At 42.4% G+C, this 26,969-nt stretch overlaps 1 protein-coding gene and 1 long non-coding RNA gene across 5 annotated transcripts; one reads left to right on the top strand and one right to left on the bottom strand.

The window, feature by feature from the left end:
• Positions 1-8,634, bottom strand: LOC105715422 (uncharacterized). The gene is made up of 3 exons (XR_001107039.3): positions 8,425-8,634; positions 598-697; positions 1-179 (listed from the first exon to the last, which is right to left on the bottom strand). It is a non-coding gene; the product is annotated as an uncharacterized LOC105715422 (long non-coding RNA).
• ETV3 (ETS variant transcription factor 3) lies at positions 8,104-25,675 on the top strand. 4 transcript variants are annotated; one of them, XM_012449781.2, is made up of 5 exons: positions 8,104-8,233; positions 11,274-11,332; positions 11,934-12,171; positions 13,424-13,539; positions 20,857-25,675. In XM_012449781.2, exons 1-5 carry the CDS (start codon positions 8,190-8,192, stop codon positions 21,993-21,995), a joined length of 1,596 nt encoding a protein of 531 aa, XP_012305204.1. In that variant the 5' UTR covers positions 8,104-8,189; the 3' UTR covers positions 21,996-25,675. The 4 variants fall into 4 exon arrangements, with proteins under 4 accessions (XP_012305204.1, XP_012305207.1, XP_012305206.1 ...); XM_012449784.2 differs by lacking the exon at positions 20,857-25,675 and adding an exon at positions 13,885-16,847; XM_012449783.2 differs by lacking the exon at positions 8,104-8,233 and adding an exon at positions 8,900-9,123 and having other exon boundaries at positions 11,277-11,332.
• The last annotated feature ends 1,294 nt before the right edge of the window (positions 25,676-26,969 follow it).

The raw sequence follows: 26,969 nt of genomic DNA, 5'->3' as shown, positions 1-26,969 counted from the left end.
TGACTTAAGCAACAGAAATTTTATTTTCTCACAATTCTGGAGGTTAGAAGTCCAAGATCAAAGTGTTGGCAGGATTGTCTCCTTCAGACGTCTCTTTCCTTGGCTTATAGATGGCCTCTTCTTGCTGTGTCCTCACATGTCTTCCTTCTGTTGAATGTCCATGTTCTAATGCCCTCTTCCTACAAGAACATCAGTCATACTGGATTAGGTTCCACCCTAATGGCCTTATTTTAACCTAATTACCTCTTTAAAGACCGTATCTCCAAATACAGTCACATGCTGAGGTCCCGGGAGTTAGGACTTGAATAAATGAATTCTAAGAGAACACGATTCAGCCCATAACAGGAGACTCAGGGTTAGGAGTTCCTCTCTGTTTTCAGGTGAAAAATCTTTCCTAAAATCCTTCCAGTAGACTGACCAGAATTTGGTAACCTGCCCTTTTCCTGGTTACAAGGAAAGTTAGAAAAGCATTCTCACTTTTATAATGGGAAGAGGGCTCTGGAAGCCAGAAAGGGCTGGGAATGACTACTGGGTGGGTTACTAAACCATTGAACTCTGCTTCCACATTGGGTCATAGTTGTCTGCTTATGCGCCTACCTTTCCCATTAGCTCTTTGAAGCAGAGACCAGTGTTTCAATCATCTGTATACCCCCAGCAAAGCACTGTGCCTGGCTCATAGTAGCTTCTCAACCAATATCTGTTGAAGGAATGCACAAGTAGAATTTAATGAACTAGATGAACCTGTTTGTGTTATATTTGATTACATTAAACTTGGTTCACATGTTTACTCTGTTCATATGATTTGGCTTGCATAACATATGAACACCTTTAATATTTAACTTCATTTAAAACTATCATTCACACCTTTAAGAGATTGCAGGGAGTATTGCTAATAGAACTGCTATTACAATAAGAGGAGACCAAATTCTGTAAGCTTTGTCTTCCCAAAATCTGGCATAGTGAATGGCACACAGTAGCTTCTGTATGAATTTTTGTGGAATGAATAAATAAATAATGGATGAATTAATCATTAAAATGTTTTTAAATGCTTTGAAAAATATTATTATACAAATCTAAGGAGTTACTGCATTTTCTAGAAAAACATCTTTCAGAACTGGGCATCCCTTCTGTTCTGTTGGTACATGCCAAGGTGGTGTGTCAGCAAGTATTTATATCACCAAGCCATTTATATTCTAACAAAGAATAATCTTGGCTGGGCACAGTGGCTCACTCCTATAATCCCATAACTTTAGGATGCCGAGGAGGGGAGACTGTTTGAGCCCAGAAGTTTAAGACCAGCCTGAGATCTCATTTCTACTGTGTGTGTGTGTGTGTGTGTGTGTGTGTGTGTGTGTGTGTGTGTCTGTCTGTCTGTCTCCAGGTATGGTGGTGCACACCTGTAGTCCCAACTACTAAGAAGACTGAGGTCAGAAGATGGCTTGAGCCCAGGATGCCAAGGCTGCAGTGAGCTGAGATCATGCCACTGAACTCCAGCCTGGGCAACAGAGTGAGAGCCTGTCTCCAAAACAAAACAGAAAAAGAAGAATGATCTTGGTGAACCTGGCCAATAGACCCATAACACTCTTTTATGCTCAGAGCAATTTCAACTGAGAAATAAAGATACATGAATAACTATAAGATCAAACTGTTTGAAATGGTGTTTGATTTTGGTTCTGTGGAATTGCAGGAAGCAAATCACAAATCCACACGAAGCACTGCTGGATTCTAGTATGAGTCACTTTTGCTCCACAAAACCCCACATATCTGACCTTCCATGTTCTACAGAATAGGGAAGAACCAAGAGCCTAACTAATAAGTGTCACTGGTTGTGAGGTCAAGTAACTGATTTGGTTGTTCCCCAAATTCTGACTACCCTCCTAAAGAGATTCTCATGATTTGCACTGAATTCCTACTTCTATCTCTCTGCATCAAGTTGAGAGGACACAGGCAGGTAAAGTGCGAATTACATGGAGTAAATGAGAAGTCGGGGAGGCAAAAAATCAGTTACCTCAAGTAACTGGGTTCCCAGTGGCAGTGTATTTTGGCACCGTAAGACAAACTGTGTAACTGAGAGTTGAGTCTTTGCTAGCCCTGTTTCAGACCCAAGGGGCCCATGCCTCCCACACACAGTTCAATTAATGAGGTTTAATTAAAACATTCAGGTTCAATTTGTGTTTCAGGGCTTCAGGGGCAGTCTCAGGGCAAAATACTTTCCACAAGGAACTTAAGAGAAACTAGCACTGTTGTGGACCAGACTGGCATGCAGGGGCAGGAGAAGACTTGGTCTGCAACCAACATCTGCATAATGGAGAAGCTGGACAAGATGACACTTGTGTGTGTCTGTGCTTCTGCAGGGCCTGTTCTCTGTGCCCCAGGTGCTTTCCTAAGTGCCAGGAGAAGGAGGTGCATGCTAGGGTGTTTTCCTCACAAGTTTTCAGTTTTTCTTCCTTCCTTAAAGTATTGGCACCCCAGATTTTTGCTGCAAAATCAAGACCTGTTGCTATAACGATGGTGAGTTTCTAAATATTGTGCCAATGAACCTGGTCCTCACACATTATTGCAAGCACCTCAGCCAAGCCCATTACAATAATCTATTGTTGAGAGAAATATATCCTGGCAATACATGTATCTAGAAGTTCCGCCTTCTGAACTGATGCCAAAATATGATAGATGCCCAGTTCCTTATGATTACCAGCTACTGTACATGAACTCCCACCCCTCTCTCCCCGCTGCCAACATAATGACTAGCTTACTTTGATGTTCTCTGCTCTCCACAGCGGCTTTAACTCTCTGCCAGAGTTTCACGCACTAAGCACTCTGCTATTTGGAATCTCATTACCTGCAATGCTAGTGACTGGCATCCCACAGATCAAAGGCATAATAATTCATGAGACACTGCACCATCCTGCAGTGGCTTCTGAACCATTCTGAAAATATTTGATTTCATTTAGGATAATTTAACATTGGTGTTTTAATGTATTCCGCAGAAGTTGTTTTCATGCTTGCTCCAAGTAGTCTATCAAATTATACAATCAAACATTCTAATAAATTAAGATGATATAGACAGACTGGAATGAATAACAGATAAAACTAACAAAATAAAATTGACTGGAATTAATGTAATTGATGTAAAATGTCTGGCATTTAGGTTTATATACTACTTAACAGAAGAGACCTGGGTTAACAGTCCTTATAAGAAAGCCATCAGGAGTTTGACTATAAACTCAGCAGTGTACTATGAACACTCAGCAGTGATCTCTGAAACAGTCAATCCTATCCAAGGCTATCTTAAAAAAAAAAAAAAAAAAAAAAAAAAAAAAAAAAGGTATCCGGGTCAAGGAGAGAAGAGTTTCACTCTATACTTTGCTAGTCAGGCCAGGTCTGTGGAGGACTGTGTTTGGTTATGGAAGCCACATTGTAAGAGGAAAGGAACTAAGGATGAGGATGTTTCTTCTGGCAACTCTGGCATGATACTTGTCTTCAAATAGTTAATGGGTTGTCACATGGAAGAAACATTAAATGTAATTACACTAAATTTAATCACAGCACCACAGCAGGAGTCATGTGCAAAGTCCATGGAAGACATTTCAGTTCCATATAAGAAAGAACTTTCTACAAATTAGGGTGATCTAAGCATTAAACTTGGATAAAATCCAGGAGAGGCAAAAGAAGACTTCTGGGCCATGGTAAATTCAATTATTTGCCTAGGAGGAAGGTACTTAAGTGTTTTATTATTTTCCTTCAACTGATCCATACACATTTTTATATACTCTTTGTAGATATATTTTATGATGAAAAACATTAACTAGTTTGCTGGGCAAAGTAATGACATCATCATGAGGCTTCGAGGAGAGGCTGGTGGCAACTGCATGAGAGGATGAGATAGACGACCTCTGACATTCACTCCATCTCTAAGATTCTACAAGTCCATAAATGCATGGGTAATTATGAAAGCAAAGTTCATCTAAAATGTTCTTAAAGTGACAGTCTTTTAATTAACTTGAAGCCTCACTCCATTGTTCACTATAACCATTACTGGCATTTGTTAGACTATGATCTCTATGTCTCTATTATAGTAATTACTTGTATTGGTCACTACATACTGATAGACACAGCCTTTGCCCTCTTAGGATGACAAATGATATGGACAGTCATAAAGAAAACACAATGAGAGCCGGATATGAACAGTAAATAAATACAAAAGAAAGCAAAAAGGTTTACGTGGTAAACAGGTCAAGGTTTCTGGTATTATAAGTGTGGGGAACAAACGCCAGACCTTGGAAAACACACCCTAGATAGGTTAAGACCAGAAGAAGCTAGCCCTCTGCTCCAATTAACTTAGCGAGCTTCCTGGAATAAGCAAGCCTTCAGAAATACACAGATTCCGGCAGTCACATCTGGTCAGGGGAATCTTTCTCCTGGGCTGCCAGCGGGAAGGGGGGTGTCAGCAAAATAGTTTAAACAGTCATTTCCTCATGTTAATCCTGTCTCCCATTCTGTTCCTTCATGATCACTACCCTCTCCCCTGCACTGATTTGAGAGAGGGGAACCAACACCTGAAAAAGGGAAATGAGAGGAAGGGGTATTTGTGGACTATGATGGACGTGGAATTGGGGAGAGTCCTTGAGTCCCCAGGTCACTGCTAAATAAACATCCAGGCTCTCTGCTCCTGGTTGAGCTGTAACTTCGGGCAAAGTTACTTCTGCTTTGGACTCATTTAACCTTTAGTCTGGGGATCCCCAATCATGTTACTGACATCAATTCCTCTATCCTCACAACAACCTTGAGTTGATGGGAAAAGTAAACCAAAACACAAGATCTTATGAGTTAGTGGAGTCCAATGTGGTAAAATGCAAATAATAAAGTTTTCTTTCCTATAAGAATTTATCTTCACTTTACTGAAGGGGAAACTGAGTCACAAAGGGTGAAAATAAATCAATTTCATATTTTCCCTTCACTCTTTTACTTCATCAATAATGTTTTAACGTTATACTGTTTTTCCTTCTGGAAATCCTTATTATGGATTTTCTGGATGGGGAAACTGAAGCACAAAGTGATTACAATGTATCGCCTCAAGCTAGGACTCATAAAACAGTGCCTAGATAAGAAACTCCAGAACCTAAAAAGAATTTTTGTCCTGAGAATTAGATTGCTATCCAAATCTGAAACATTAAATCCCTACTCAAAGTTTGTGAAATTAGGTGAAAACTGCTGTAAAGTTTGAGTTGTTGATACTAAGAACAGTGCGAGGTCTGGGATGGGAGCAAGAGTTACCATCCTTGAGCTTTTTAAAGGCTTTCAGAGTTTATAAGCACTCCACAGCTGCTATTACATTCTGCCCTTCTCAGGGACATTAATGGCGTCCCCTTTTAGAGATGAGAAGGCTGAATCTCAGACATCAGTGGCTTGTCAGAGAATAGAGTTAGCAAAGGACAGAACTAGGACTAAAACTCAGGTCTTCTGAATTCAAGTTTAGTGAAAACAAACTGGGGGAAAGGGCACCAGCTTTTTACTGGGAGACTTAGGTGGAGACTGAGGGAGGACTGAGGGAGAAGGCAGAAGCACATCAGCACATATGATAGCAGAGAAGGAAATTGTCATCATTAGACATCTCAAATGATGACATGAAACTGCTCTGGGCAGTGTGGGGACCTACTGACTGTGGCTGTAACCCCTGAGGGCCTACAATCTAAGACAAGCACACTAGGAAGAACAAATACTTCTATGACATATAGATGCTAGAATAAGACAGTCATCTACTACAAGAATAGAGAGGAAAGCATTTATATCACATACATGTTCAGGTTAGTTCAGGGTGTGGAGAATATAAATGAAAATGGGAGCAATAAAGAAGCACAAGCCAGGGAAGAAACACACACACTCATACACACCAATCCAGAATGGTTTTTCCAAAGAAAAATAATTCTAGGAATTATTTGCTTTCTCTTTTTTTAATTTAAGAAACAGTGAAATGGCTGTGTTGTGGTGACAGTGGAATTGAGAGCTTGAGGTCTGGAACAGAAACTTATCCTAGACATACGGAACGATTACCAAGATGGATGGGAAGCAGGTAGGAAGGTAATGTCAGTGGACAAAGACAGCTCTGAGCAAGTGGAAATTCAAGAGAGATTACAAGCTGTCTTGACTCTTACGCTAAGTGTCTTAAGTGTTTCCACCCCCACGCTTTCAGAAAGCTCATGCTCTCCCTATTTCAGGAACATGAAGAATCTCCATGTTATGAAAACCTGTTTGCAGCAGATGGAGAAGGCAGCAGTGCCATGGTGAAGGAAACAGTGGATAGGGACCTTGGGTATGCTGGGCCAGAAGTCCCTAGCCATCCGAATGTCCCCAGATCCTACCACCACACGAGAGGATCCCAGCCACAACTCATTTATTCAGATCCACTAATTACTAGGGAATTTCCAGTTTGCTTCATCAAACCCAAATTCACCTCTTGAGTTTCAGGCCAGTGATTAGATTTTTAATGTAAAAACTGTTGAGTTCTGCTGGAATATAAACATTTCTCAATATATCTATTTAGACTCCAGCCAGGTAAAGAGACTTGTTTATCTCTGTTAATTGTGTTTACTCAAGACATTCTTTGTGACCTTAATTAGTCAGAGAAGCAGCAGCAGAGAACCCTAGAAGTCTGGCTTGAGTAAAAATATGCAGAAAGGCTCCCTACACTCTGACTTCTGGCTCTTCGTAGAGCACAGGATCCTTGGAGTCAAACTTGCTGGCTCTAACCATAGTTATTTGAGCTATGAGCCAAAGATGAGCAATTTCAGACTTTCAGAAAAAACTGCTCATTCCCGATCACCCTGGTTTCTGAGTTGTAACAATTACTAAGATTTGCATGGGTACTATGAGAAATTGAGAATTCTCATAATTCTTATTATCTTTGCCAACATTTTTCATCTGCCATACTTAAAATATGCCATTCTCTGCTCTAACCACTCTACATATATTAACACAGCTAATAACAACAATCACATGAGTAGATCCTATAGGTATCATGTTCACATAGATGAGGAACTGACACAGAGAAGTTGTCACTTAATTAAGGTCACAAAGCTAGTACATGAAGGCATAAGGACTTCATTTAGCTAAACCCCAATATTTTAAAGGAATGTTCTAACAAACATCTGACATCTACATGTAAGATGCTGTTCTAGGTACTATACAGAAGATGCAAAGAATATATAGATAGTTCCTACAAAGAGCTGATGGACTAGTTAGAGATATCGATAACCGTCTCTGTGGTGTTTAAGTTCTGCTCCTTATTTTGTTCACCTACATGTAGGAATTTAAACTAGAAAAGATCTAACAATGTTAGCCTAGAGGTAGCCAATTTACTGGTTAATTTATCAAGAGCTAGACAATGACTAGTAGCATATTCAAAACTGGAAGCAACTTTTATAACTAGTATTTCCAAGTTCCATGTGGCTGACACGATGCAAAGGTCTTATCAGAGCAGTGGTACAAAGTTTCGATTCATTTGATCAAAACTGATCTTCAATTCTCCTTCAACCCCATCTCTCTTCTTCACCTCCCCCACCCTCGTATTTATTTTAAATTCTTTAACCTTTACTGATCCCCACTCCTCCCTTTCTTCTGCCTCTGGAGTGAAACTATGCCTGGACACCACTCAGATTTACGGGGGTGGGACTGGAGATAAAGCTAACTGCTTGAGATTCTTTATCCTTAATGAGCCTTTAAAGGAAGAAAAAGAGGCCGGGCGCGGAGGCTCACTCCTATAACCCGAGCACTTTGTGAAGTCAGAGATCGAGACCATCCTGGCTAACACGGTGAAACCCCGTCTCTACTAAAAATACAAAAAATTAGCCAGGCGTGGTGGCGGGCGCCTGTAGTCTCAGCTATTCGGGAGCCTGAGGCAGGATAATAGCTTGAACCCGGGAGGCGGAGTTTGCAGCGAGCCGAGATCGCGCCACTGCACTCCAGCCTGGGCGACAGTGAGACTCCAGAAAAGAAAAGAAAGAAAGAAAGAAAGAAAGGAAAGAAAGAGAGAGAGAGAGAAAGAGAAAAAGAAAGAAAAGAAAGAAAGAAAGAAAGAGAGAGAGAGAGAGAGAGAGAGAGAAAGAAAGAAAGAAAGAAAGAAAGAAAGAAAGAAAGAAAGAAAGAAAGAAAGAAAGAAAGAAAGAAAGAAAGAAAGAAAGAAAAAACAAAACATGCTTTGGGCATATATTTGTAATTGCCCGAGCAGGAACAAAAGGTAAAAGAAAAAGGGGTCATGGGTGTTAATGACTTTCGGAGAGGGCTTGCAAGCTGCTTAGACTGGGACGAATTAAGACTAAATGCAGTGGGCTGGGAACTAGCGGGGAAGCGGTCATACTACCCAGTCTTCCCAGGGAGAAAATGCCAAAGCGACGTGCTTCAGAGAAAGCTTTGCGGTTTCTTTCTTACGTATATGAAAGGGCCCTTTCTTAGAGGGTAGGGAAGTGCGTCTGAAGTCTGCGGGTCCCGTCTTCCCATTGTGAGGGATCCCCTCTCTGGGAGGTCGCAGGGCCCTCTTCTGGAGAAAGAGGGGCCGCCTCTCTGTGGTATCGGAGAGACCGTTCCCCGGCGCCTGGGCCTTCCTGTGGGGTCTGCGAAGTCCCCTCCCCCGGCAGGTGGGACCCCCGGGCAGCGCCTCGCCCCGTAAAGACCATTCGGCCTCACGGCGGGGGCCTGGCTGGGGAAGCGTGTTGCACCCCAGCGCCCCCTCGCGCCGCGTCACCCCTCAGCGTCAGGAGGACCCTGGCCCAGCCGCGGGCCGGGCCGGCAGCCAGCCACGAGCGTGCGTAACGTGTCCCCGCAGCGTGACGCACGGGCCGCGACGGGGCGGATGCGCGGGATGCGCGGCGGGAGGAGCGTGCAGGGGGCGGAGTGCGGGCGGAAGTCGGCGTCTGCTGAAAGGAGAAAGGAAAGGGAGACGCGGCTGAATGCGGCGAGGTGAGGTGAGGAAATCAGCCGTAGGGCGCCTCCTCCTCCTCCCCCGCCCTCTCTGCTGAGGATGGAAGTGACGAAAGCAGCCGCGGAGGTCACTTCCTGCTGGGGTGGATGAGGAGGAGCCGGAGACGCCGCGGAGGAGACCGGAGCGAAGACGGACCGTGCTGGGGAGAGGTGAGTCCGGCCTCGCCGCGGCTGCCGGGCCCTCTGTGTCGGATCCGGGACCCCGGCGAGGACGGCGTCCCTGGAATCGGGGCCGGCCGCCGGGCCGCGTACCCTGCAGGGCCTCACCTAGTGCGGGGGGCGGGGGAGGGTGGTAGCCTGTGTCTGTCTGAGGGGCGACAGGGACCCAGGGCAGCGTTCATGCGGTGGCCCCGCGCAGCCTTGAAGCCACGGGTTAAGGGAAGCCCGGCCCGGGAGGTGAATGGCAAGAAGGTTCTGGGAGCTGTGGAATCCAAGACCCTGAGCTGCTACGGGAAATCCGCAGCGCCAGGCTATGCATGCCTCGCTCTTCGGGGAGTGGTCGCGATCAGAGGAAGGGGGTTTGCAGAGTTGGAATGAGTGGCCCTACTTGGATGAAGTGTCCTTGCAGTGAATATGCGAAAGACGTGCAGAGGCGCCTCAGGGCTCCTGGGAAAGGGACTTTTATGGGGAACATTGGAGAGCTGGAGTGTCTAGAGAGGGCTTCCTTGTCAGGTCATCGTTGCAACGGGATTTGAACCTCATTGTCATGATGGTTGGAGGGAGTTTTATGGCAATATAAAAGACCTCGCGATCCGACAGCGCATTAGAATGGAGTTAAGAGTCCACGGTAGCTTCCTGGAGCAGTGGGGGAAATTCGTGTTTTTCCTCCCTCATTGTCACTAAAATGGGAGAGGAAGCTCCTGCCTCAGCCCTTGTGCCTTGTTATTGTATATCTCTTGTGTGTGTGTGTGTGTATGTCTCCCTCAGCCCCGTGCCTTGTTAATTGTATATCTCGTGTGTGTGTGTGTGTCTGCCTCAGTCCCGTGCCTTGTTATTGTATATCTCGTGTGTGTGTGTCTGTGTGTGTGTGTTCCGTGTCTGTCTTCTCCTTCCTTTGGGGTATTTGCCTCTGTGCCCTGTTATTGTATATCTCCCGTGTGTGTGTGTGTGTGTGTGTGTGTGTGTGTGTGTGTGTGTTCGTTCTGTGTCTGTCTTCTCCTTCCTTTGGGGTACTTATCTTGTCCTCGGCTGCCAGTAGTTTTGTAGACACTTGACTGGTCTCCTTAATGTGATTGGTGAGAAAAAAATATTCAAAAGATCTAGAGGAATCCTAGGTTAGGTGAAATTTCCAAGATAAGGAATTTATTCCTACCCGGGGGCCGCTTAGGCATCTGCATTCTCTCCAGACTGCTGCTAATGTGGATGCTAAGGTCCTGTCATCCACCCTGGGGAAGAGCGAGGGTAGATCTGCCCTCTCCTGCCTCTGTGTCCCTCTGGCAGTTTCACCCCTGCCTCCTTTTTGCTAAATGATTGACACAAAGCTGCTTGCTGGGAGAAACAGGAAATTTATTGAGGAACCGTAAATCTGGATGGAATGAATTCAAATCGCAGCAAGACTCCCTCCACTCACTGGCCAGAAGGGCTTCAGAAATGCCTGTTTTTCACCCCTTTCTGTTCAATGGAGAAAATGTAGACTTTTTCTCAAAAAAATGTTTGGGTGTTTGTGTGTGTTTTTTGTATAGAGTAAGTGTACATATGATGTGTTTACTTCCTGTATCCCAGGGTATTTTTCAAGGGGGAGGGGGCAGTTTCTGACTGGGAAGAGTCTTCCTTCTCCCATCTCACATAATTCAGTAAAATAAATCAAAATCAGATGTTCATTCTTGAGTGGGAATCAGATGGATTTGGGTTTTTTTCACCCTTTAAACTGGTACATCTGGGTGAACTCAGGCTTGTGTATTTTGGCGTGTGGGCTTGACTAGTAATAGAAGACAAACTGACTTGTTTTGGCTGCGTTTTTGGACCTATTTCACTATACCTTCCTTTTTTACTTTTTATTTTTATTCTTTTACATTTGAAGGGCTGGTCAGGAGGAGGAAAGCAAATATTAAAGACAGTGTTTACACTTTGTGGTTTAAAGTCAGATGAGAGATAATTACGGCTTTTGAAGCTGATGACCTGAGGCCCATCATTTGATAACTTAGGAGTAGCAGTTTGGAGGTGACATGTTTGAAAGAGAGAGAGTTGCATAACGAAGGAAGAATAGGGAAAAGGAAGTTTGGGGAAAGACTGCCAGAGAACTTTGGGAGGATACTAAATAAATAGCATCTTAAAGTAATTGTGTGGCTTGTGTCTCTCAGCAGGAGGGCGAAAATGAAAGCCGGCTGTAGCATGGTGGAAAAGCCAGAAGGAGGTGGAGGTGAGCAGAAGTTAATCATCTCTGATGTACCTGGAAGGTCCCTCAGTGATTCCTGTTCTCTCCACTTGGGCTCTGTTCACAAATGTCAGACAATGACTGACAGCCTCTTGGCTGGATGAATACTGCCAGGACAGTTGTAGGCTTGTTTCCTATGGATGTATATTTAACATGTCTGGTCACCACACTCATATCCCAAGCTTTAGAGTCTCTTTGCTGTTAGAGACACAGTTCCAACCTTAGGGAAAAAGAGTTTCAGCTATATTTTCCTGAAACATTAGTTTATCTTTCCTGTTTGTTCCCTTTAGCACTTTCATGTCCTCATAGAAAGTAGGTGTGAGATTTAGTAATGTATGAAAAGGTAAGATTAGGACATCTGATTGCTGCTGCCCAACTCTTATCAGATTTAATGATTGCCACAAGGATAGGTGACTTCTCTGTGCTTTCCTCTCCCCATTGTGGTTAGGCCCAGCTGACTGAAAGGGTACTTACGACATGTTTGCAAAGCACTCTAGATTCTCAGCAGTGGAATGTGTAGTTGGGGGTGCTGGTATGTATGTACCTAGTTCTTAACTAGCTTAATCTTGCCCTTCTCACTTTAAAGGGTATCAGTTTCCTGACTGGGCCTACAAAACAGAGTCGTCCCCAGGATCCCGGCAGATCCAGCTGTGGCACTTCATCCTGGAGCTACTGCAGAAGGAAGAGTTCCGCCATGTCATCGCCTGGCAGCAGGGAGAGTACGGGGAATTTGTCATCAAGGATCCAGATGAGGTGGCCCGCCTCTGGGGCCGCAGGAAATGCAAACCACAGATGAATTATGACAAGCTGAGCCGGGCCCTCAGGTGAGGGAAAGGATTCCCAAATCTGTGTTAACAGATTGGAAGGAGACTAAGCTGGTTGGTGAATGCTAAATAAAAAGGGTATCAGGTAATAAAAGACTACACTATCTTAGTGAATAATGTGTCACCTTAAAGTGGGAGTAGAAGAGCTGTTGAATCTGAGTAGCACAGGCACAGGAGGAGAAAAGGCATATCTTTGGTTATACGTAGGAGGGAATTCCAATGTGGCTGGCACTGGATGCTGACAGACAGCCGATTCTGCTCTATAGTGGGCGAGAGTATATGGTGAAACATGGATTGGAGCTCATTTATAATCCAAAGGATTAGTTTAGACTTCTCTATTAGAATCTGTTAGAATTTCTTTCTTTGGGATCCCTTGGAAGAAACTTAAAAAGGGTAAAGTAAGTCACAGGAGGAAGACTCAAATGATACTGACCTATCTAATCAGGAACTGTGTCTGTGAACTCAGGTTGTCAGTCCCTAGCCTGCTGCAACAAGTCTAAAGATTGAGCACTATAAGTTTTCTCGGGTTCTTTTTTCTCCTTGTCAGTCTTAAATTTCATAGCCTGTTAGCCCTCAAGGGGCTAGAAGGTAGTTTATGACCTGTGCTACTGCATAGATGTAAGACTAAAGGTTCCAGATACATTGACGTTCTCCTGCCTTTCTTTTTTCTTACTGACTGACATGTAAAATCTATGCAGTGGCTTTGCTGTGTTCTTTCACATCCCTTTGAGTCTTTGAAGGTTAGGAGGGCCACACTAGCTGCTGTTTTCCAGATCAGGGAATGCCATTGTTTGACCTGCCACCATAAAACAGTTCTACATTCCTTTGTCTATCTTTTGAGCTTAGCCCTCCAGACTAACCACATCAGGCTAGTGACTTGTCTGCCCCCACCAGGGCAAGACAGAAAAGAGAAGCCAAGCTATTAGTGGCATGCAGTACAACTGGAAGGAAATGGACTGTAGAATTGAAATTGTGGAGAGATGGAGAAGAAAGTGTTTGGGGCTAGGTGTTCCGAATCTTAAAGTGAAGTTGTCTTTGTAAAGCTCTAGGCAAAAACTGGAGCTGAGTTGAAAATTGAGTAAGAAAATTAAGCTCTTAGGTTTCCTAGATCTACCTGGAGGGCCAGGCTACAAAAGATTCGTAGTGATTTTTGTAAGTAATACTTAGAGCAAGTGGTCTCAGTGGCTACTTAAGTGTATCGAAAGCTGTCAGTAGCTGCAAGACAAATTGACATGCATTCCTGTTTTTACAGATACTATTACAACAAGAGGATCCTTCATAAAACAAAAGGGAAAAGATTTACCTATAAATTTAACTTCAACAAGCTGGTGATGCCCAACTACCCATTCATCAATATTCGGTCAAGTGGTAAGATAAAACTCCCTTGGTAGGGAATTAATTTTGAGTGAGAAGAATTTGTAAAAATCCAAATCTAAGACATGGCATGTTATGGAAGATTTTAGAAACACTAAAATAATGTGATCCTTTGGATTGCCTCATTGTTCTTGCTCAAGTCTTCTCATTCATCTCACTCATAAAGAGAGTAATAGGCTATGCATTATCAAGATAGATTTCTTTGGTTTATTTGGTTGGTTACCTTTTCTGCATATTATTTGTAATCTAGATACTATTACGCTATCTTGTTTGGGAATGATGTTTCATAGCTAAGTTCAGGACTCAGTTTTAACACCCAGCCCAATGGTTCTTTCATAGATGGGAAGCTGTTTCTACAAACATTTCCGATTTTCTGTGAAACTACCAAACTCCCTTATCAAGTGAATATCATCAAAACCACAGCATCCTTGATCAGAGAAGGGGGAGGTTCACATGTTTGCAGTGAAAAGCACTATCTTTGATCTGCACCAGCAAATCATCAGAGAACAATCTTCTGGGGTTACTTGACCTTCTCTCCTGTTAAGTGCAGTAGAGCTTCCCCTCTTGACTCTCCTGGTTATAGCTTTCCATCACAGCTCTCCACTTTCTCTCTTGGTATTGAAAGCAGTCTCTCAAAAGGCTTTGTTGTTGTGGTTTTTTGTTTGTGATTTTTTCTATATGCAAATCATACTCCTGCCGAAGAAAATACAGTAGTTCCCCCTTATCTGAGGAGTATATGTTCTGAGACCCCTAGTGGATTCCCAAACCATAGACAGTACCAAACTCCATTCATATATTTGATGTTTTTTCTACCCTTAACCCCACTCATATATCTATGATAAAGTTTAATTTATAAATTACGTACAGTAAGAGATTAACAGCAATAATAAAATAGAAAAATTATAACAATATGCTGTAATAAAATTATGTGAATGTGGTCTTTCTTAAAATACCTTTGTGTACTGTACTCACCTATTTTCAGACCTCTGTGGGTAACTAAAACAGTGGAAAGCAAAACCTCAGATAAGAGAGAACTACTGTAGATTGTATTTAACTGTTTTCTGACCAGTCCATCAATAAGTACTCTGTCATTGTGGCTTTGTATGCTAAGGCAAAGAATGCTGATCATGCAGTAATACAGCTTCTCAGAAAAGTTGGAAGAAACCTGAAAAATTAGTAGGGGTGTGGTTGAGAGAATATAATGTTGAGATCCATTGCAGATATGTAATTACTACACACAACAAGTTAGGGCAGTTTTAGCTTGACTGCTATCATTACAGTTTCATCTCTCCTTCTGTAACTAATCCCTCCTGTCCCTGGGGCATGCATTTAAAAAAAAAAGTGGTATTGGAATGCATCTCTCTAATTACAACCTGTTTTCTTTCCTTGTGCCTGAGGGAGAGGCGTTAGGAAATCAGACCTGTTCTAGCCACTAGAATCTTGCTTCCTCTATTTCTCACTCTTACCCCTTGTGTGCCTGGAGGAATTGGGAATCTAGATGTATATACTAATAATTTTAAATAATTTATTGGTTTTCATATCCCTTCACCCCACTCCCAAAAAATGTTTCATTGGTTTTGTTCTTCTTTGACCCATTTTTATCTATTGAAAACCCAGAACTTCAGCCACTTGGATAACCTAGAATGGGGCATTCATCAGCCCTGCGAAGTAATGTGGTTTTCCAGGGCAAAGAAACCTGGATCCTCACTCTGTGAAGACTCTGATCCAGAAACCTAACAACAGTGGCGCAGCACACCTGTTCTGCCTGAGGGAATTGAACCAACATGGATCTTTAACTGAGCTCAAGATCCTAATCAAAAAGCCACAGGGGGCCGGGTGAGATGGCTCATGCCTGTAATCCCAGCACTTTGGGAGGCTGGATCACTTGAGGTCAGGAGTTTGAGATCAGCCTGGCCAACATGGTGAAACCCCATCTCTACTAAAAATTCAAAAATTAACTGTCCATAGTGGCAGGCGCCTGTAGTCCTAGCTACTCGAGGCTGAGGTAGGAGAATCGCTTGATCCCAGGAGGCAGAGGTTTCAGTGGGCCGAGATCGCACCACTGCACTCCATCCTGGGCGACAATGAGACTCGGTCTCAAAAAATTAAAAATGCCACAAGAAAAGCAAAGCCGTACATTTATTTTAGTACATCTATCTCTACTACCTCCTTGCTCACATCCTAGATATAGACAGCTCTAAAGAACTAGTATCATTCGTTTATAAAGAACTTTTGACCAGAAAGGCAAAATGTTGTTTAAGGTTAACTTTATGATGGCAAAGGAATGTAGCATTTATTGAACATCTACTTTATGGAGGTACTTTTGCTTGGTAATTTTGTAAATTATCTCATTCAGCTCTTCAGCCCAGTAAAGTGAATGTCTTGATATCCACATCTACAAAAGATAAAATTAGGAAAATAACAGCAAAGTTAAACACTGATCAGGGTAGGTTGAATAGTTATCTATTGAACAGTTTCTTGGGAAACAATTCCTGAGAGATTGAGCTATTGAAATATAGCTCTTATTTAATAGATCATACATTCCTCCTCTAGATTGGGATTCATTTGTTCAACAGATAATGAGAGTTCTTTACCTTAAGGAACTTACAATTGGCAGGAGAGATAAGATATTCCAGGTTTAATACAATGTGAAATGTGATAAGTATTCTAAATAGAGCTGTGTGGATTTAGATCCTGGAGGCCAGTGAGATCGTGTCTTCAGGGTGGGTTGATATAGTTGGGGTATTTTGGTTTATGTATTTTATCATGAAAATCATCATATATAATTATTAAGATATTTCCTTGTATTTGCATAAGAAACATTGGAAAGATACAGAAAATACTGTCAGGATGGGGGCAGGACAGACTAGTTCAGGGATGGACTTGCTACCCTCTCTTCCCCCCACCAACCCTGGTGTTTTATTTTTATTTTGGAAAACTCCAAACCTACAGGAATGTTGGATAAAGGACAGTAAACACTCATATATCCTTTATCTAGATTCACTGATGGTTAATATTGTAGCCACATTTGCTTTATCTCTTTCTATTTATATATACTTTTTAAATCTTTTGAGATTAAGTTGCAGACATCATGACATTTCGCCCCTGTGTACTTCAGCTTGTATTTCCCAGGAACAAGGACATTCTCCTTCATGACCACAATAACATTACCACACCCAAGATGTTTAACATTGATATAATGCTATTATCTAATACATGGTCCATATTTGAATGACAGGTGTCTTTTTAAGGTTTAATTTTTGTAACATGATTATCTAATAAAAAAGTTATTTTAACAATGACATGCAATTTGCTATGCTTGGTACTATTCTAAGGGCTTTACAAATATTAATTCTTAATCCTCATAACAATAGGCCCATTCTGACCTATTTTACAGGTAAGGAAACTGAGGCGCAGAGAGGTAAGTTGTCCAGAGGCACATAACTAGTAAGTGGCAGGACCAAGATTTGAACTAGGCAAAGACCTCATGAATTCCATTTTGCCAGAGGGAGTCAGATTCCAGTGTGCTACTTGTTCTAGGCTACAAGGTAAAAGGTGCTAGAACAGAGATATAGACCCAGTTTTTTCAACCCCACCACTTGAATTTCATGGTGACTTCGTGGAGGTGGTCTTCTAAAGCAGTGGTATTCAGACTTTCTTTTTTAGCAGCAAACTTTTTTTTTAAGCAAAATCTTAGGTTTAATATCTCAACATGTAAAAGTAGGGCTACTCCAGTTAATCAGAGGTAAGGGTTCCAGAATGCTGCCTTCCCAATATTGCTTCTAGTCTCACCTCCCTTTACTCCACCTAAATGCATTTGGAAAATAACTGCTTATTATGTTGTCTTTACAGTATACCTTAACATATGTAAAGACTGAGATATCTTCCAGTTTTTAAAAAGTAATAAAGAACTAGATTTAATCAATCATTTCTAAATTGCTTAGAAGGCAGGACCTTTCCCTGCACATTATGCTTCATTCTTCTGAATACATAGAAGTGGCTTTTTGCTTTTGAGTAGATGTGCTCTTAATTAAAAGTCAAGATCCAAAAGAATCAAAAGGGTAGAATTGTAGTCACTGTAATAAGCTTGTGAAAAATACATTTGGCCTGGGAGCCTCTTGGCTCTACTCAAATCATTTGCAAGGTCATCCCTCTGTTCATCCTAATTTTAAGATTAAATCAGTGGCTTTTTTCTTTTTTTCGATCTGTGGTTTTGTTTTTAATTATCTTAAGTCTTACCGTAACACGTAATTTTTAAATTTGTGTTTATTTCCTGTAGTCCTTTTAGGTTGGCAAAAGCACCATTTCCAGTCACAAATACACAGCAGTTCTACAGTTTTATGTCTGAATGGCTGTTTAAAGACAATCCCAAATTATAGCTTAGTCTGAATTAGATAGTAAACAATTCAAGAGTGAAGTTTAACTTGCTACTGTTTTTAAAGCGTCTGATCCTATAGATCACTTATAAAATGTGAGAAGTGTTAAATCTTTATTTGCTATTACAAATAAACCACACTAAAATGCCTTTCAGTAAGTAAAAGGAACCATTTTAGATACAGGGAATTCTAATTAGACTGGCTATTGTTAAGGCCAAAATATAAAGTAGACATTGCCACCTTATCTTTAGCCCTTGCCTTTAAGAGGCAAATGAACATAAAACACAGGTGAATCTTGCTTGGTTCTGAGACAGTAAAGGAATTTCCCCAGTATGTAAATATGTTCACATAACCACTTATATAAATCTAGATATAAACCCATTCTCCATTAAGTTTTAAGATGGCATTCATCATCTTTGTGAAAAGTTGAACATTACTAATCAAGTCCAGTCATATATTTAGAAGGAATAAACAGTGATATATAGCATTTACTAAACCAGAATTACTGTTAAAATTCCAAAAGCCAAACATATTCATCTAACCACAAGCCAGTCTTAATTAAATCAGGACTGCCCAACAAAAACATTCTGTCAGTCATTCATGATCTGAATTCTGGTTTATGAGGTCTGTTAAATTGTGGTACACATAAAAAAGTCATGAGGCATTTCTGTTTTGTAATAAATAAGGCAGTGTCCAATTATTACCCATTAGTAGCTTTTTTCAGATGAGCTATCAAGTCTGCCCTTCCTGTCTTCTTAATGTTGGCAAAGATAATTTTTTTCCCAGAGATGTACTTCTTGGGATTCTCCAAATACTCCATCAGTATCCTCTTCCCAGGTGATGCCATTGTTCTTATTGGCATCTGTGTCAGAGAATCCAGTGGACTGACCTGTCTTCTGCCCAAAGAGACATGGAGATTAGGCCCAGCCTCGTGTTTGACTTCCTTTTCCACAGTGTGGCACTGGGCACACTTCTGAACACAAATATTCTTGCCTTTCTCAACATTACCCATATTTAATTTTCTCTTTCATCACTGGCACTGTGAAGGTTCCTGCTCAGAAGCCAGACATCCTGTTCTCTAAATCAGTGGCTTAAAAAAGTCATGCAGAACCGTTTTCTGTGGAACATTAGTTTGGGAAATGAGGCTCTGGCACCATGTTACTCAGTCACATGTACCTAGAAAGCTGCCAGTTTACAAATACCAGCAGACTCCAGAGTCTGTTAGACCAAGAGGAGAAGGCACCAGCCGATTGGGAGCAGTTCATAACCATACCATATCTATGTGCTTTTTGTTGCCACTCCTAGATTACTATACTTTCACTTAAAATTTTGGGTTTTTTCTATTTTTTTCTTCGCCCTTTTTCCTTCTTCCTTATTTATCTTTGCCTCAGAACCCTGCTAACATTATAATAGAAGCTGCTGATACCTCCCAGGACCCCACAGGTCCCTGAGGCCTCAGATGGCATACCTGTTTCATGTCTTATCAGGAGGCCCACTGGGGGAAGTTGAGAACTCTGAGCCCCTAAGGTTGACATGGGCTGGGTGCAGTGGCCCACACCTGTAATCCCAGCACTTTGGGAGGCCGAGGCCGGTGGATCATTTGAGACCAGGAGTTCAAGACCAGCCTGGCCAACATGGCGAAACCCTGTCTCTACTAAAAATAACAAAAATTAGCCAGGCATGGCGGTGCATGCCTGTTATCCCAGCTACTCCAGAGGCTAAGGCATGAGAATCACTTGAACCCAGGAGGCAGAGGTTGCATTGAGCCAAGATGGTGCCGCTGCACTCCAGCCTGGGCAACAGAGTGAGACCGTATCTCAAAAAAAAAAAAAAAAAAGAAGAAGTTGACATAATTAGCACAGTGTATGTTATCACTTAGAGCTTTAAATTTTAGCAAGCAAACTTGGAAGAAGAAATAGTAGGTCCTGGATTTTCTCCCAGCCTTCTTAATGTTTGAAAGCAGGTTGGAGATCATTCAGTAGAATTTGTTAGAGGAATATAGATTTGGAGTAATTAAAAAATATGGTCTGTGTATGTTAGGTACAGGGTCTTTGAGTTTTTATTGCATTGCTTTACATCGATGTCATTTTCAGTTTTGTTGATTTGTTTTTTGGTTTGGTTTGGTTTGGTTTGCTTGCTTGCTTTTTAAATACAGCCAAGCGAGTGCATCCAGGAATGGGGCCTTGGCCCAAGCAGAGCTTCTCCCAAGGTGCAGTTAGCCAGAGTAGCTCTGTCCCCTACCCGCTTCCCATCTTGAAATGTATATGTATTCCAACAGGGAAAAATTTGGTAGCACATGGGTAGCCTAGGCAGTGAGTAAACATCAGATGTCCTCTTGTAGCAAGTATCTATATGTTGTTATTTTCTACCTTACATGTTCTCGAATGTTTATATTTCAGTAAGCCTCTACCTCCCATCTCTCTCTCTCTCTCTCTCACTCACTCACTCACACACACACAAATATTAGATACATATGGCCAAAATTACGGAAATAAGACTATTTGCAGAGCTAAAAATTGAAACAGATAATATACACAATATTTAGAGTTGCAGAGGAGAAGGCTCTTTTACCCATTCATTCATTACACTTAATATTTATTATGCACTTACTAATTGTTAAGTCCTGAACTACGAGGAGTAGTTTCAATAGGAAGTCCCTGCCCTGTGGAATTTAGTTTTTAGAATATGGATAAGCAATTAGGATGTTTTCGACAGTAAGGGGTACTGTGAAGACAGTAAAGAACCTAGAGAAGGATGACAAATTGAGTAGAAGCAGCTGAGCAGTAGTTACTAGGAAGTTGGAGAACTATGGGATTCAGTCCAGTTGGAATGATTGTTTTCCGTTACTACTAAACATTCTGCACTTAGTTAGCCTAAGTGATCATAACGAATGAGCAGTCCTCTGATGCAGCCTTTTGTATTTCCACTATCACAGGTGTGGTTCCTCAGAGTGCACCACCAGTGCCCACAGCCTCTTCCCGGTTCCATTTCCCACCTCTGGACACCCATTCTCCAACCAGTGATGTGCAGCCGGGGCGGTTCTCTGCTAGCTCCCTAACTGCTTCTGGCCAGGAGTCCAGTAATGGTACTGATAGAAAGGCCGAGCTTTCAGAGCTAGAGGATGGCTCAGCTACTGACTGGCGCCGAGGCGTGGATCTCATGTCCTCCAGGAATGCCGTTGGTGGAGGAGGGATTAGCCATCAGAAACGCAAGCCTGACATAATGCTTCCTCTGTTTGCTAGGCCAGGGATGTACCCTGACCCCCACAGTCCCTTCGCTGTCTCTCCAATCCCTGGCCGTGGAGGTGTCCTTAATGTCCCCATTTCACCAGCTCTCTCCCTGACTCCCACCATCTTCTCCTATAGCCCATCACCAGGCCTGAGCCCTTTCACCAGCAGCAGCTGTTTCTCCTTCAACCCTGAGGAAATGAAACACTATCTTCATTCTCAAGCTTGTTCTGTGTTCAACTACCATCTGAGTCCTCGGACTTTTCCCCGTTACCCGGGGCTCATGGTTCCACCATTGCAGTGCCAAATGCATCCTGAAGAGTCAACTCAGTTCTCCATCAAGCTGCAGCCCCCACCAGTTGGGCGGAAGAACCGGGAGAGGGTTGAGAGCAGCGAGGAGTCAGCACCAGTTACTGCGCCCACCATGGCTCCTATTCCCCCAAGAATCAAGGTGGAACCTGCCTCTGAAAAGGATGCTGAGAGCCTCAGGCAGTCCGCACGAGAGAAAGAGGAGCACGCTCCAGAAGAGGGCGCTGTGCCAAGCAGGACCATTGAAGAGGAAAAAGGCACCATCTTTGCCCGCCCTGCTGCACCACCCATCTGGCCCTCTGTGCCTATTAGCACCCCAAGTGAAGAACCTCTGGAGGTGACTGAAGACAGTGAGGACAGGTCTGGCAAAGAGCCCAGTGCACCTGAGAAGAAAGAAGATGCCCTGATGCCCCCCAAGCTTCGGTTGAAGCGGCGCTGGAATGATGACCCTGAAGCCCGAGAGCTGAGCAAGAGTGGCAAGTTCCTCTGGAATGGGTCAGGACCCCAGGGCTTGGCAACAGCAGCTGCTGATGCTTAGAACTGGAAGTGGATTAGGAGCTGTTTATACTATAATCAAATACATACATGTATTTATGTAGCAAGATTTCAGGGTGGGGGGAGGGAGTTAAACTGGTTTGATCATTCTAGGGGATAGACTTGTATTTTTATGTTTTGGGGATGGGATGGGGTTATCTTCTGTTGTAAATTAGGTGGGATATGAACACACTTATTTTCCTGGTGAGTAGGACACAGGGAGGGTATTGAACTCAAAGGAGAGGAAGCCTCTATTTCCTGTTGAGGCTTATACTTTCTGAAAAGGAAACTCTCAAAGGGCCAAGATACTTTTTGGTCCCATGATAGTTCAGGTTCCAGACTGCTTTCTTTTCTATTGTATTTATATGTGGAAAGCCATTAATGAATTTATTTTGCTCCAAGAGATATACATAAAAGGGGAAAGGGCACGGTTGGGAGGTTGAGCAGTAAGAGACCGTTAATACTAAGTATTTTGCCTGAAATGCTTCTCTATAATTATTGCAGGGGAGGAATAAGATAATCTCAGACTTACTGGGGTAGGGCATGGGGAATATTCGGATGTTGCTCTTTTCTTTTTCCCTTTTTTGTTTTTGGTTGGTGTTGTTTGGCTTTTTCTTTTCCTTTTTAAAGAAAATGTTTTCAGGAAACATGAACAAACATATTGCCAATTATAGTGGGGCTGGGAAGGCACAGGAGCTGGCGATCTCTCAGCTGCATAGTTGAGACACCAAGCCCTGCTGTGAGTTTCTCAGACTTTTCACCTACTTCACCTATTAAGAAGCCATGAGGAGTTGTAAACTCTTGTTCAGGGAAGAAAAGAGGGCAGGAGGAAGTAACCCAATGCCTTTAAAAACAAAACAAATTAAAAAAACTTCATTTTTTTCTTTTCTATTGTGGGTTTGGGGAGCCAAACCAGTGTGTGACTGTGAGCAGGTTCACTGAGAGGCATGGCAACATTGCTGAAGAGGTCTTTCCATTATGTCTGGTTCTCTTATTTTCTTAAGTGAAGCCTTAACTATGAACATACTTTAAGATGATACGGGTCTCTCACCATAAACCTGTAAAAGGGCATGGACAGCTTTTCAGATAATCCAGGAATGTTGAGACATGGTTTAGTGTCTAGCTGACATTTAGTGATTCCCTCTTGATGATGTTGGGATGGGTAGCCAAAAGGCAGGATTGTGGGAGTTAAGAGCCGATGATACCTGGAAACACGGAAGGTAGCTGGGGGTACAAGTGGATGTTTGTTGAGACTGAAGGAAGAGGTGGAAAGAAGACACAGAAGGCAACCAGATGCCAAAAGGCCTGGCATGAATGAAAGAGTTGGCTCTGTCCTGTGGTGATGTTGCCATTCTTGCCATACCCATTTGCCCAGATTGTTCTGATTCTCATGTTCAATTGACTGTCCCACATGAGTGGGACTATAAACTGGACTGTCTTCCAGTTTATAGGCAGTGAGGAATTGTTTGTTCCTGGGAAATTCCCTTCCAGCAACTTCAGAGGAATGGGAAAGTATTAATCTTATGTGAAGCAAAGGGGCCTGGACTAGGGGCAGAGAGAAAGAAGCAGCAGCCCACCTTCTGTGTGTGTGCACATGTGCCTACGTAGTGTACGTTAGTACGTGACTGGCTCAGATCTGCATAGCAGCAGGAAGAGAAGAAATCACTCCATATCTGATGAGAGGAAGGGGGGCACAGGGATGATGTCTAGGAATTAAAAACATTCCTGACTCCACCTTAGCCTAAGCAAACTTTATATACTTAGTAACATTTGAGGATTGTCTTTTAATGGTGGGGGCGTTTTTTCCTTTTTAAACTACAGTGCTTGCATAAAAGAGGGAGGGACTCAGAAAAGGTTAGAGCAGGTGAGGGAGACAGATGGCCTCAGGTGACTTGAGTCCATCATACTTTTGCCTGGCAAGTGTTCTCCCCCTTGCTTGATTCAAATTCCATGAGTGACCTGCCTTTCCCTAGGAACAGGACTAGGAGGGTAGTCCCCAGCAACTCAGGCTGCATAGGGCTCCCCATTCAGGCTGCCTTTGGTGGTTGTGCTTTTGTAAGTTTCTTTCTCTGCACTTCGACTTACCTCTGAATCAGAAAGCAAGCCCAGCAGGTGGATGAGGGATCTCTGCTTGGCATTGCCCGATCTAACCAGGGAGGCTGGCTGGCCACTCACTGTCCACTAATGGGGAGAGCCAGCAGGTGTTGGTATGAACTCAGGAATAGAAACACGAGGCCTTTTTAAAATAAGAGGGAGAAGAATCCATGATGCATACCTGTAACCCCCTAGAACCCAAGTGCCAGAATTAATTCCTAGATGCTGCTTCTGTTTGAACAAAACGTCACTGCTTTTACACTTGAAAAAAAACACTCGAAAAATGTTCAACTCCATGAGAAATATTTTTTGGCTTTAAGAAATTGTCTGGTGTTTTACCTGTTTCCTTTGATTGCCATTCCACCAGTAAATTGTTGGTTGATTTGCACTGCACATCGGGGTTGGGGTTGGGATTGGGGGGGAGGGTCCTTATACAGAGCCGAACTTGGGGTTGCTCAGGAAGTGGACCAGGGAATGTGGAGGTCATTGACATTGCCTGGGACAAAAGAGTGGGAGATAGTTTTTCTCCCCTCAGCCCACTCCTGGCAGTACCTGTTACCAACCTGGTACAAAGCCAGGTTTTTCTCTTCTGTGAGCATCTCATCACTGTCCAGCAGCAGGTGGAAAAAGGGGGACAAAAACCAGACCTATGTTCTCTCCCCCATTTTTTCCAAATTTTGCTGTGCCAAATGTTTAAAATTTTGCAAATATAAATCTATTGAAATTTCATTAATCAGGAGCTTCTTCATGTAAACAGTTTGCTTTTTTAGCTATAGAGAAAGAAAACAGTAAATATCTCTTAAGGGCATCCAGCCTTGCTGAGCTCACCTTTTTTCCTGAAGAATGGGTAGGAGTGAAATATTTAGTATAAACATTTCACCAAGTCCCTTCACCTTGAGTTTGAAGCTGCACCGCATTAAACCCAATTCACTCACACAGGGAATGATCGCACCCTAGTCCTCTATGGGCCAAGCAGCTTTCAGAAGCATTAAAAAAATAGTTGGAAGTACATCACTTCTCACCAAATGGGTAGACTCAGTTGGCTGTTTGTCCCTTGTTTTTTTATTTATTCCATAATTATGTTTGTGCTTTTCATTTTGTAAACAGTAATGAAACATACATTTTTATTTTGTTTAGAAGACAACTTTGATTCAATCTTTCAAGAACTGTTCCATTCTTGATTTCTTCTTAGGCAGGAAAAAAAGTTACCAGTTAATTTGTTTTGAGATATTTAGGCATTCTTTGAGTTACAGAATTGTGATGCAGGGATTTGTGAATGAGACATTTACATGTGAAAGGTGACTTCACTAGTTACCTGCTTACACAGAGTAAAGTGTGTATATGTACATAAAGTGTAAGTAATCTTAACTCCTTTGTGCAGTGCCTTTTAGATGTTCCGCTTTCTATAAAGTCTTCAAATTTTTGCATATATATTATATATATGATGTAATGTTATAGAAATATATGTATAATATACATATTTTTTCCAGGGGTATCTGATAGCTCTGTATTTTGTTATGGAAGTTGAAAGAAAAAAAAGTATTTTACCTCAGAAATTAAAGTTAAATAAAAAAATACTTTTAAGTAATGTTTGCTGAGAGTTGGTCTTGTTGTTCATCATACACTGTGTCGGGGTGGTCATGCCAGAGAATTTGCCAAGTCCGTCCTTGCTCACCCACCTTCATGGTTTTTTATTCCTATTGTACAGGTACCAACATAGTGAGGAAGTAGATCTCTTAACAGTTCTGGAGATTTTCCATTTTCTTGAGTGAATGGCTGCTACCGGATAAAACAAACTGAAGCCAGAGACCCAAGTCAGGTGGAAATGTCTATCTCAAGATTATCGCGAAGATTCTTTAAGAGTACATGTCAAAGCCAGACACAAAAGACAATACATGACCTGCTTTCATTTACATGAAATGTCCAGAATAGGCCAATCTGTAGAAACTCAACACAGGTTAGTGACTGCTAGGGAAAAGTGGAGAGTGACACAGGTCAGATTACCTTTTTAGGGTGATGAAAATGTTCAGGACTTAGTAATGATAGTTGGACAACTATTTGAATCTAACAAAAACCACTGAATGACTATCACTCTGAAAGGGTAAGTTTTATGGCATATAAATTATATCTCAGTAAAGGTGGTTTCGTTGGATGTGTTGGAGTTTTTTTAAGTACAAAACACCTTTTTTAAGAACAAACCAGTATGAGGGAAACATACTATTTCCCAGTAGATGACAAAAATCCGGAGGGTTAGGAGGGGATAATGGCGGAGTACTGAATATCATATAACACACCTTCAGAAAAATGGTGCCAGACAGTAATCTCATTTCATCCACGGGAGAAAGGCAAAGCGACTTTCTGGAGGTCCCAGTATGCCAGGTGTTCAATTTGACCTCTATTAAAGGGCCCTGTGAGTAGTTGGGAAGGCTGGAATTGTGTGGTGAGGGACGTGGCTGAAGAGGCAGACTGGGGTGGATTATGAAGGATTGCATTTTATTCTAGCAGTGGCCATCCCTGCTATTTTCACAGAAGAGCGGGCTGAGCCGGGGAGGACCACTGAAGGCCATCGCCCTAAGAAACTGTAACTACCCTGTCAATATCTCTGCTCAAAAAGACATCTGATTTAGGTGTGAAAAAGGAAAAGTGATGGGCTGGCTGGTCGACGCCCTGAAGTAACCAAGTCAAGAAGCTGTGGGTATGGGTTTGTATGAGACCCTTCACGGGAGAGCCTCCTGCTTCCCTCCCCTCCGCATTGCTGAAAGCAGAAGGAGACCTGTTTTAGGAATGAACTTGCACATAGTTTTGAGACCAGAATCCCAGGCATCTGGTTCTGCCAGCCTAAGTTGACCACCCAGTGCTTAGAAGTGGATGGTGATTATTTGAA

The sequence above is a fragment of the Aotus nancymaae genome, unplaced genomic scaffold (assembly GCF_030222135.1).
Source record: "Aotus nancymaae isolate 86718 unplaced genomic scaffold, 86718_ANA_hifiasm-v0.15.2.pri h1tg000108l, whole genome shotgun sequence".
Taxonomy (NCBI): domain Eukaryota; kingdom Metazoa; phylum Chordata; class Mammalia; order Primates; family Aotidae; genus Aotus; species Aotus nancymaae.
The sequence above is the reverse complement of the archived record's forward strand: the minus strand, read 5'-3'. Positions and strand labels throughout refer to the sequence as shown.

Excerpts from the sequence above, each read along its gene's own strand:
- ETV3 (XM_012449781.2), top strand. The coding sequence starts at position 8,190 with ATGCTTTGGGCATATATTTGTAATTGCCCGAGCAGGAACAAAAG. Across the intron at positions 8,234-11,273 it reads TGCCCGAGCAGGAACAAAAG|CAGGAGGGCGAAAATGAAAG; the intron begins GTAAAAGAAAAA and ends TGTGTCTCTCAG. Across the intron at positions 13,540-20,856 it reads CATCAATATTCGGTCAAGTG|GTGTGGTTCCTCAGAGTGCA; the intron begins GTAAGATAAAAC and ends CCACTATCACAG.